Genomic DNA, 12,499 nt, shown 5'->3' with positions numbered 1-12,499 from the left:
TTTCCCTAACTGCAGTTGGTCTGTCTGGGCTATTTAGACTCTAAACTCACTGGGGCAAGTATTCTCTCTCTCTTTCTCTGTCCATATATATAGCTTAACACAATAAGGTCCTGATCTTAGCTGGGGCCTTAGTGCAATACAAATAAAAGTATGCTAGCAAATGTCTTTGCTTCTTACATGAGCAAGTCCTGTTTTAGATCCATAGCAAAACTACATTGTTTACAGTGATCTAAATAGGACCATGATTGAGCCCTTAGTATAATATTGTAGGTATAAAAGAGTTTATTCTTCAATAAAATGTATAGAGAATATATTTTCATGCAAACATGTTCTTTATAAAAGGATTTGTTGTTTTGTGTTTAGTAGTGTTCCATCTGCTCAAGAAAATAAATTTAGAAAAACTAGCTCCAGCATGGCATATAATGTTTCATTAGCAGACATAACCTTGTTTATTTGCTTTTTAAAATTGTATTTAGAAAAGGAAATCAGTTTGCACCACTGACATGCTGCCAGGTTCCTGTTTATAAATGTCACAATAGGCAAGTTGGAAGAAAAGAAATACTCGGTTTGCCTTTAGCATCACATATGACAAAATTTGTGTATAGAACTATACAACCAATTGCATATCTTTGGCTCCACAGCTTCCAATTAGCAGGATACAGTGCAGTATGTCAGTGAAACACATTAAATGACCCTAATTGGGCCATGCAGATTTAGTGTTACTGAGGTTTATTTGAACATAAGCAGCTCTTTGTGTACTGTGCTGTTTGAGTGACTGTCACTGCCAATTGATTGTATATAAAATATACTGCATTTTCATGATGGCTTTTTATCTGTAGTAAACCTAGTGTCATAAGCATGCAATCTAATGTAATCTTTTTCACGGGAATATTATTTTCCTTTTATAACTTAATCTGTAATGTGACATTGCTGAGACCTAGCTCTGCTGTTTTAAAATTTCTTCCTCCTTTAAATGCATCCATTACATTCCCTTATCATGTTTCCTTTTATTTCCTGTAGTATAGTGACTTATCACAGGTACATCTGGTACATATTGTATATTACTGTATATCTAAAGATGGTATCATATGTCAAAAACTTACCCTGAACAGACATGCTGAAAAGGTCATGGTGGGGGAAGTTCTGGAAGACAAGGGGCATCTTTCAGTATTCATTTCCACTGGTAATTAGAGGGCATCACTGGATGTCTGTAATTAGATCATGTCACAAAAATTAAGATAAATACCAAAAGTGCTAGATCCTCTGCATTTTGCTCAGGATATCAGAGGAATCAGAGGGCATTGGGTTAGGATGAGCAGCCACAGTAAAAGGAATTGTAACACTTTAGGATAAAGAGTTGTTGATATGAAGAGTCTTCCATAAAAGACATAAACAGGAACCCACAGGAACTGACTGCCTTGTTAAGTATGTTATGTAGAGCTGGCTTGTTTTTTCTTCAATTAATAATAAAATCATTGAAAAATGCACTGCTGGTCTTCTAAAATCTATTAATGAATTAGGCACCAGATAGCTTGAGCTTGAAAAAAGAAAAGGAGGTGCTATATTCAGAAAAATAGAGGAAGCAGCCTCATCTTTATCCAGTATCTGCCCACAGCAGCCAGGGCTAATCAGGTGATTACAAAGCTGGAATCTCTGCCACCTGACCAACCCTTGCTACCACTGCATCTTGTCAGTCACTGCTGGCTGCAAGGGCTGATAGGGTTTCTTGAGGTGGCAAGGGCTGATCATTTGGTGGAGATGCCCCACTGCCCCTGTCAGAACCCTAGCTTTTCCCAGGGCTCTGGCAGCAGTGGTGGTGATTTGCTGCCATGGCACCTCTATTGCTGCAAGAGCACTGGCAAGACCCTGAGCTTTGGCAGCTACAGCAGCAGTAGTAGGGACCCTGTAGAGTTACCTGATGGCTCACTAGCTGGGCCAGGTATCAGAAAGCCAGCCATTCTTTCTGCCCACAATCTGCTAGGACCATGGAAATTCAAACCCAGGGTGGCTGGGCCAGCATCGCTATTGGCACAGCTGGCCCAGCATCATCAGGTTCAAATCCCATGGTCCTAACACCCATGGTCCCTTGGAAGAAAACAGGGTGAACAGATCACTGCAGCTATTTTTATGGTGAGGCAAATAGCATGCAGGTGTGAACACTTGCTTTTTGTTGCAGTAAAACAGCACATACAGTGTGACAGGGGTAACATTTGAAAGACTGTAGAGGTGTGACATAGAACCTTACCCATTAACTGTAATAAAGTATGGTCGGGTCTTAGCTTTCATTTTGAAAGATCATTCAGTATTATCAACAGACTTCTCAACTGACCTTTGTTTTTTTCTTCATTCAGATTGTCCATTGCATTTCACAGTGCTGCTGGATAATGTCATAGAAGGCAGTATGCAACATCAGTTGCATGTATTCATAATTCTAATATTATAAAAGCCCAAGTCTGTCTGTCTGTCTGTAATGCTTTATTCGTGCTCTGACTGGCTGTCTTGGCAGTGCCCTACACAGGGGAGGGAGGGCAGCAGGAAGGGGATGGGGGCTTATGGCTCAAAGCGGTGTCGGGGGAGAGGGGGAATGGCCCCAGCCCTGACCCAAGGCGGAGGTGGGGAGAGGGAAGAGGGACGCAGGCCTCTGTTCCTGCCTGCTCCCCCCACATCATTCTTGACAGGCAATTGGCTAGTAACAGTAATAAAAGGCAGATTTTTACAAGAGTTTCATGTCCATATTTCCTCTAGAGTAAAACAATTTCTCACTAGTAGGTCTTTTTCTAAAATAGCTCAATGCACCTTTTTTGTTTAGACAGAGGGGTAGTTTCTCCACTGGCTCTGGGTAAGAATAATGATGAGTATCGAGAAGAGTGTTGAAGCAATGATGCAGCCTTGCTTTAACTCCCATCTTAACCTCAAAGGGATCTGTGATAGATCTGTTACTGAGAACCAGCACTCACATACTGTCATGGAAGAAGCAAAGAATGTGACAAATTTCACTGGGCATCTGCAACATTGCTTGGTGACAGTAGAAGGCTTGTGTGAGGTCAAAGAAAGCCACACAGAGAGGTTTATATTGTTCCCAGTATTTTTCCTGCAGCTGGTAAGCTGTGAAGATCATCTCAGTTGTACCTCTTGATGTCTTAAACCTACACTGAGCTCTTCAGCAAGTGGAAGCAAGCAGTTCACAGGGGTTCTTGCAATGATCTTTCCTATGATAGACAGCAAGGCGATCCCTCTGTAGATGAGCAGTAGTATTCAAAGACATGGAGAAGACCAGGAGGGAAAAAGATTATTGAACCAAAGGGATTTTTGGTTTCTTTTTAATTTTTTTGTTTGTTTGTTTTCTCCTATGCTTGGCAGTAGGATAACAGCTAGTATTGTTTTGGACACAATATATGTACCTGTTTGCTAGACCATAAAAGATAAACCCCAATAGGCTTCTGCCTCTAAAAGAAAGTGGTACTTTCAAGCCATTGGTCATACGAGGAAAAGGTACAAGTGTCCTCTTGAAGACTGACTTTTGCAAAAAGTTAGGAAGTAGAAGATAATGTAAATATTGTACTCCCAAGGGAATCTGAGTTCAGAATACATTATCCTCTTCTTGGGATCAGGTTTAAAAAACATTAGCTTTAAAAACACTGTATCTCCTTTTATATCTGGTGTTTGCTTAAAGATTATTATTAAAAACACAGTGAAGTACGCTAGGTCTATGGGCATGCCACAAATACCCTTCAGTGCCATCTAACAAAAAAATTAGGACCTGATTTCCTCAATTCCCAGTCCTAGTCTTTCTCTTTTTCAGTGAGGCTGAGTGAAACACAAACCTTTAAAAGTCTTGGTTCGGATGTGATACCTTTTATTAGGCCAGCTAAAAAAATTTAAAAAATTATTTCTTTGCAAGCTTTTGGGCGCACACATCCTTCTTCAGGCTGAGAAGAAATCAAAGATTGTAGAAATTCTCCTAGGTAAAAAATAAAACTCCATTTTGCAGAGGGAAAGTTTTAGGCTGGAAGTATATTTTCCTGGGTCAGTGAGACTGAGGCACTTGATTTAGCTGCTGAAGACCTGAAATCCCTAAACACAGTTCTTTAGAGCAAAAACTGTTTCTTTGTGTTTCAATAGTGCTTGGGACAGTGGGACCCCATCCCTGATGGTAACCTTTGGGTCCAAATATGCAAAAACAATGGTGCTCAACCTATCTGGCCTTGTGGGCTAGATGAGTCCCTGGAGGTGGATGAGTCCATTGGCTAGAACCCATATGCAGGGCTGTTCCTCAGGTCAGATCTGGGAATATTATCCCATTTACCTGGATCCAACTATGCATTGGACCAACCTGCATGCCAGTCCAACCACACACTGAAACAGCTAGCTCACAGGACCACATCATCCAGCCCATGGGGCTCCCCACAGGGGGAGAATCTAGAAACTTGGCAGGGGAACAGCAATTTACACTGCCATCACTCCCCAGTGCCAAATTTCCAGACCCATGAGGAGACCCATGACAAGTTTCTGCAAGCCATAGGATGCACCACTGTGCTAACTGATTTATAATAATATAGCTAAAAATGTCTGCTCTGGGATGGTCAGGAATAATGGAAGAGTAACTGTGACACAAGACCAGCTATTATGACAGATTTCTGTCCTCTGCTAAAAGCAGTGGGAGAGTTATCCCTTAACCTAGTTAATTGGCAGTCCCTTCAGCTCCTCATCCTTTGGCTGGTGTGATGAGAGCTCCCTCCTGTGTCAGTTTTATCCCAGTCAGGATCTTGATGAGAGTGAGAGATGGAGAAGGAAAAAAGTGAGGTGATCTCCAGGCTCTCCTCACTGAGAAGCATGCAAAACTCCTTAAAAGCAAACATGAATAGGAAGCAACACAAATCCCAAACTAATGATTCAGTCATTAATATTGGGTTTATCTGCTTTAGTCAGTTTTTTTTTCCTTACTAGTAGTGCCTGCAATCCTTGATATTAGTGTTTGGAATTCAAATCAAGCTTTTCAATTTTTTTTCATGTAGGGGGGCATTTCAGTTTTTTGGATCCAGTTCAGAGCTCAACTTGGATATGAATACATTTGAATTTCTCTGTAAATTCATAAGCATAATTCCAATGAAAATAACCCTTAGTTTGCAAAACTCTCTTCTTGTAAATATAAAAGTCAGGCCAAGTTTGACATTTCATTGGGGAATGTCAGACTTGCTTTCTGCAGCTTGGTGTCTTATCGTAACTCGCACCTGAAAACATCTCTTACATTAGTCACAGGAATTATCAATGTGCCAATAATTATTTCAATTATTTATTTTAATTCATAGTTGGCTGTATTAATAGTTATTTCAGTTTTCCATCTCTCTTGCTTTCAGTCTACTGTTGAGTCACTGAAAATATAAAGTGTCTATTCTAAATGGTTATAATTGTAAGAGTTACAAGTGTGTGCATGTAAAGTAAAAATTACAATTATAATGTACAACCAAGACTTGTCAGTCTCATAACAACAAACCATTTATAGCTTAGGGAGGCATGAAATTATAGGGAAGGAGAAGAAGAAAATGGAAACACTTCTGCCCCTAGTCCTGTACTGTGCTATGCCTCTGCAGAGTACAACTGATGTCAGCAAAGGTTACAATCAGTGCCTGTCTCTTTCTAATGTGCGACTATTATGCTTTGACTTGTTGCTCTTGTGTCCTTTGTATGTTCTGGGTATCCAAAATATTCAGCCCAATACCCTACATTGGTGGTGTGGACAGAAGTAAAAGGAAGCGTGGAAGAGGGAATAGAATCTCTGTCGCATGCCTTACCCACCAGGAGCTTAGCGAAGTCTATCTGGTTCAGTGTTTTGTGACCCTTGGGAGAAAACTATTCCGGCCAGGAGCACAAATGAGCAGCGGTTTTCTGAATCTCAGAAAGGTCTGCATGGGAATTTCTGATGCAACCTTATCCAAGTAATTGCTTCTGGAAGGGAAGTATGTGCAGACAGAGAATCTGCTGTCAGTAGAAGAAAGTGAGAGATGCCTCAACCTGTGTGGAGAACCGTTACTACTTCTGTGGCTCCTATACTCCCTTGTTTCTCTAAAGTACTTGGAAACAAGTAAGCTAGTAGTGGTATCCCATCATATTGAACCACCATTCAAATATTACTATCCTTCTACTATAACTTTATAGTCAATTTGGCTTAATATGATTGTAAAACAAGGTGAATATTGTTGGTTTTAGCTATTTTGATGTTTGCTACTGGAAATTGGTTCATGAATTAAAATTTTGTTAGAAATGTGAGCGTTGTCATGACTATTGAAGATATATATGATATTCATAGATTGCAGGTGGGAGAAGAGAGAAATAATAGGATTTTTCAGTACTACATTTTCTTTTGTAAAACAAGCCACATACTAATGATAGAAATGTATTCAAAATTATACGTAATTTCCATCTTCAGTGGGCTCTCGGACAATATTGCTCTAAGTTACCTACTGAGTCTAGAAGAAATGGCTGTGATGATAGAATACCATGTATTGTTTACTACTTTGAGACCATGACACTTAATTCATTCCAAGCAGGTCTAGTACTCAGTAAACAACCAGAATAGCAAATCAAAATGTCATGTCTTTATCACAAAAATCATTTTCAAATGAAATAGGTATCGGAGTCAGTCAGAAAAATGTGCTAAATGTCCCCATTATAAATCACAAGTCAGAACTGCAGAAGAGTGATTAGCCAACTTCCAGGTATTTTCCATTTGTATTGTTCTGTAAAAGTAAATAGTTATTTTTCATTCTTTATAGTTGCAAGATCTATTGAGGTTTGCCAGGAGCGAATAACTTTTCATTTTGTTGACACTTCTTCCAGCTTTCTACTTTTAGTTGTACAAAACATGAGAAGAAACTATAGTTTTATTTTTTCCCCTCCATTCCTTTTCCCCTTCTCACAGAATATCTCAATGCATAACACAGTTGGAGGAGCAATGGCAGGGCCTGGAACCCACCAGCTCACGAATACTAGGATGCCAAACCATGACACCAGCGTTGTGATTCAACAAGCCATGCCATCTCCACAGTCCAGTTCAGTCATAACACAAGCACCTTCCACAAATCGACAGATTGGGTAAGTCTAAGTGCTCTATTTTTTTCTTGCCTTCCACCCTGGTGGTTATGGAATAGGCCACGATGTTATGTTCTGGATTTTCAAGAAGTATGACTAAACTTACCTGGAATCCATTACTATGCTGGAGAATCTCCCATAATATGTGATGCACAGCCTGTGGTGAAAAGGCAACCACAATCATATGACTTGTCTGTGTTGTTTGTTATGGAATGCTGAATGGATGTACTTGGATGAAAGTTCTGCTGTGCTTCATGTGATCTAGTTTTGTGTTCTTAAAATCGAAGTTTAAAGCTGTTATTAAAATTTTGTTGCGAAGGGAGAGAGATGACATTTCTGGGCCTGATCTTTAAAGTACTGATTGTCTTGATCTTTAAAGTACTGTTATCATATTTCATTCATTGGGCATTGGTGTTCAGTCATTGGCAGGAGCATTCAACACATTGCAAGATTAAACCTTCTGTTTTTTAAGTTCTGTGTTAGTCAAGGGCTGCCAAACAAAGTGTAAAGACAGTCTTGGGAATATCAAGGTAAACAGGTTTTTTGTATCAAAAACTTCTGTGAAAAGGTGTCCAATTTACAATGCCCACTTAGTATTTATAGTTATTCATACTTATGTTATTTATAACTATGCCATATAAGTCCTTTCACCTCTTATGTTCTCATACCACCAACATTTATTTGGTTTGCATGAGTTGTATATATGCCTACATTTTCATAACAGCAGGCACAAAAATGTATATACTTTATGCATACAATTATTATAACTGCACATGGTTACAGTATTTAAACATAAAGACTAGTAGTCATTAAACATATACATATATATGTAGACAATTACTGGTCTTTATTTTCAGATACAATAACTGTGTGTGTGTATTTTATATTTACACACACACATATATGATTAACTATGCATGTAGTATACACAACTCTAAAAATATTGACTACTGAATGTTACTCAGAATGAAAGTGCTGCTGCTATTATTAATTATTGGTAACTGGTAGTGCCCACTGTGTGCAATATTTTTCTGTTACCGGATTGAAATGCCTTTTTACCTGTATCTTCCCTAGCTCTGAATATAAGTAATATAACTCCTTGTGCATGTCCCATTAACTAAATAGCCTGCAGGTTTTCAAAGATCAAGTCTCTCAATGGGGATGTTTGCAGATGGTGAACCAACTTTTTTGTTTTAAGAAGTGAAATACTTAACAGAAATAAATTGCGTTAATTAACTAAAGTTATCCATTCAGTTTCTAATATAACTTGTCTGGGGCAATTATGATTCCAGTTTGAAAAAAAGCATTTAGTACATGGATCAGGTGTATCTTACTGGACTTTATTCAGGTTTCAAACAGTTATGTCAGTAATATAACTAGTATTATATGTGGTTTTGTAGAGTGCTGTCAGTTTGGTTTTGACAAGTAGCTGGTGATGTTGGTCTAAAGTCAGTCAGAATGCACCATTATAGACTAACTAAATAAAGTATATAGCTATAGCTATAACTAACTAATTAACTAAGTTAGATCTATCTCTATCTTAGTTATATCTATTAATACACTGGATTCTTACTAATTTATATATATATATATATATATATGAATATATATGTTAAGTAATATTATTGTATCTTTATTCATTAATGACATTCATTTCTGTTAAGTGTTTCACTTCTTAAAACAAAAGTTGGTTTACCACCTGCTAACATCTCCTATGTCTGTCTGTCTGTCTGTCTGTCTGTCTGTCTGTCTGTCTGTCTGTCTGTGTGTGCATGAGATGTTTGCAGGTGGTAAACCAACTTTTTTTTGTTTTAAGTGAAATACTTAACAGAAATAAATTACATTAATGAATAAAGATAAACTAGTATTAATTAATAGATATTTAATTAATAATATAATAGAATATAATATGTGTGTGTGTACACACACACACACACACATATATATACATGTATGTGTATGTGTGTATCTATCTATCTATCTAGTCTGAAGGCCCAAAACGAAATATATGTGTACATTTGGTTTGGGCCTTCAGTGACTTGGAGTTAGGCTCCATTCAGTCAAGATGAGAAATGTCTGAAGACTTAGGAGAAAAGTGTTTGGTCAATCACTAGTGTCTGCAATGGGAACTTATTTCATAACATATATCTAAATTCTGTTATGTGATTAATTAATAGGTATGCTGTCTAGAGCTACTCTACTAGGAAATAATTGTCAGCAGCTTTGCTCTCTGTATGTGAATGAGGTGAGTGATATGACCTCCAGCACACTTTTTCCTCCATTCTTCCCTCATCCAAGGAGGTTTTGTTTTTCAAGGAGAAAATTGCTATATTTTGGACTTCAGCTTCTTGCCAGACTTTTGAGTACTCTTTTTTTTTCATAGACTTTTCCCTGTGATGTTTGCAGCATTTATCAAAGAACATATTTTGTCATTTCCACTTAATTGTACCCTTCTAAACGTCGGATGATAACCAAGAATCATTCAGGAGGAACACAGACACAGCACTGGATTCAGTATTAGGCAAATTATCATAAACTCGGAGACTGTTAATAACCAGTACATTCAGAACCTGCTTACAAACACCCTGAAGGTTGGTGGTTTTGGTTTGGCTATTTAAAAATTGAGATCAAATCCTGGTTCAGATTTTGTTTGGATCTGAGTGTTCTGTTTGAGCCCAAATGTGTGTAAAACATTAGGAAAAGGATTTTGTTTTCTCACGCCCTCAAGCAGAAGTGAATATTTACTGAAAAGATGAAGTGCCCCTTAAGAATGTGCCTCTTAATGAACACTAGGAATTAGAGATAGCAACTGGATAAAATTCTCTTTGACTTTAGGGGGATTAGGAACAAGCCCTGAAGACCCATCTTGTAGCAATATTCTGATTTTTATCACAACCACAAGTATTTAAGTGTCAGAATATGGCCAAACCACCTGCAAATGTTTGCAATGGCCTCAGTCCAATAAAAATAGCAAACAGCAGTGAAAGTCGACATTCAGACTCTGGATTTGGGCTCTGCTCCAGCAAAAGAAACTGGGACCCACCTGTGCCCACGCACATTTTGTTGCATTGTGGAGACTGGGTGTGTTCACAACAGCTGAAATTCTTGTTGGGGTGTTATTTTCCTCTCTCTTCTCTCTCCCTCTCTTTCTCTCTCCGTTCTTTCACCTCAGCCCTGTACTCTGATTCTGAAAGTTTGCATGTAAAATGAGATAAAGCATAGAAAAATATGACAACATGAGAATGGATAAGCATGACTTGCTGGGAAAGTGTATACATATTGTTTCAGGTATTAAAATATTGTTGCTACTGAACAGGCATTGAGCCAGGTTAATCAGAAGAAGGGAGGAACATGAAAAGCAATAGCTTTAAAAAAATGCAAGGCATTGCTCAGCATCCCTCCCACCATATACTGAGCTAAGAACAAGCAACAGTATAGTCATTGCAGCAAACTGGCAGGTGGGTATAAACATACCAGATAGTATTTATGTGGCTAGACAGTCTTTACTGCCTCCTCCCTGCTTCACCATGTGGGAGGAATCCTGTAACCAGTAACTGCTTGTGCTAAAGAAAAATCAGTTGAGGAACACTTAATAGTGAAGGGTGTCTTCAGTTGATTAATAGCACATCATTTAAAGATAAGTTAGAGAGAGGAAAAGCAGTAAGTAAGGCATACTCAGCCAGGGGAGAAAAAAAGATGATATAAGACATGTATCTGTCAAAGATATAGAAAGGCAGAGAAGCTGAATCAGCCCACTATTCAAGATATGAAACTTTGAATAGAGATCTACAATGGCTACTTTCATCATTTTATTATGACTAAATTTCATACAATCAATTCAGTTCAGTAACAGCATGTTAAGCAAGGAATGGGAAAATGATGTGAAGGCAAGCTACTGTCAACACAGTACTCTTATTTCTTTATCCGTGTACTTCTTTGACAAGCATAAGATATCTTTTTCACAACAGCTAAGTCCATTTAATAGGAGGCTTCATCCTGGCAGTCCAGCCTTCCTGGACAGTGTAAGCTTCTTTTTTTGAAAGTGAGTGGGAGACATAACTGATACTTAGCATGTTTATAGCGGTATCATTCTTACAACTCTGCAGCTGGAATGGAACAAGAGGAGAAAATTCAGGGTTGTTATAAACTGAGAACCAACAGTATGCGCAGCCCTATACTAAACAGAGGTGAAGACATGAGACCAATGAGCTCAGATTCTAAAATAGACAGAGACCAACCCCCATGCAATACATCAGAAAATGTTCCAATTTCCAAGTGTTACTGAAACTTTTAATGAGGCTAGTGGAACAAGGGCAGAAGGAAGCAATTGCCACTATATTTGGTGTAATGAAACAAAGTGTGAAGAAAGAGTGGGAGAAAGATTCAATAGGGATTTAGAAAGGTAGATTTTGAGAAGTGTGGTGAATAGTAGGAAATGGGAGCAGAGGTATAGGAATAAGATACAGTTATGCAGGGCCTTGAAAGTGAGGAAGAAGAGCTAGAATGTGGTAAGGTGGAGAGATGCTAGTGGAGGGTCTTGAAAAGAGAATCAAATGATCAGTACTGAACAAGAAAGACACTGGAGGAAGTAACATAAGATATAGGAAGGCAAGAGGGACATGCAATAGAAGAAAAGAGAGGAGAATTTTTCTGTAGGCAGCTAAGAGATGACCAACACACAAAGTGCAGATATACATAACAACTGAGCCATTCCAAAATGTCACTGATTAGGAACAGGTTCACAGTTGTGTGATGTGCTGTGGCTCTGACACTAGGGGATGGGAGTGAACACCCAGCCCAGCATGCCGTGCACTAGGCAAATTGGAAATAGCGGGTAGTGCTTGCATACTTTACTTGGCAGGGGGAGGGCTGCAGGGTGTAAGTGACCTGTGGCTTGGGGAGTCTTCACTTTTCTGCTTTCTATTCTTTCCTAAACATGAGATCAATAAACTAAATAGCCTAGAAATGACTAAAGTCTGAAGTGTATTGTCTGCCTTGGTAGGTAGGTAGAAGTGCTTTGTCCCACAGTTTTTGATTCCTAGGGACTGAAGAGGCATGCTGCATTTAAACCATTCTACATGTTATGTGTGTCCATCACCATAAGGACTTCTCAGAGACCATGGGATTGTAAGGTCTCTTGCATGCTGTGGTATTGGTGTATAACCATTGACAAAACAAGATCTCCCCATTGGGCTGTTACCTTTGAATGTGTTGCAGTGCCCTGGCACTAAAGTAGGAGAGCCATTAATCCCTTTCCTCCCAATCCCCAGCCCAGTTCTCCCATATATCACAAGTACATGTGGCTTGGAACCTCCCCCACATTACACTCCCTTTCTACCCTGCCTCCCATTTACTTTTATACCAACCTGCATCTCTTCTCACCACCTTTTCTTCCTGCTTCCCTGCTCTT

The 12,499-nt window shown here is 38.8% G+C and overlaps 1 protein-coding gene across 5 annotated transcripts in view; it reads left to right on the top strand.

Annotated features, from left to right (window-relative positions):
* The window catches only part of LOC102386674 (cyclic AMP-responsive element-binding protein 5-like), a 120,509-nt gene extending 108,583 nt beyond the window's left edge, over positions 1-11,926 (top strand). For all 5 annotated transcript variants that reach the window (XM_014521231.2, XM_006026466.2, XM_006026465.2 and 2 more), the window contains exons 5-6: positions 6,920-7,092; positions 9,473-11,926. In XM_014521231.2, coding sequence (XP_014376717.1) covers positions 6,920-7,092; positions 9,473-9,557 — 258 coding nt within the window. In that variant the 3' untranslated portion in view covers positions 9,558-11,926. The remainder of the gene's footprint in view (positions 1-6,919; positions 7,093-9,472) is intronic.
* The last annotated feature ends 573 nt before the right edge of the window (positions 11,927-12,499 follow it).

Source organism: Alligator sinensis, unplaced genomic scaffold, assembly GCF_000455745.1.
Source record: "Alligator sinensis unplaced genomic scaffold, ASM45574v1 scaffold29_2, whole genome shotgun sequence".
Classification (NCBI taxonomy): Eukaryota; Metazoa; Chordata; order Crocodylia; family Alligatoridae; genus Alligator; species Alligator sinensis.
This window is presented reverse-complemented; position numbering and strand designations above follow the sequence as displayed.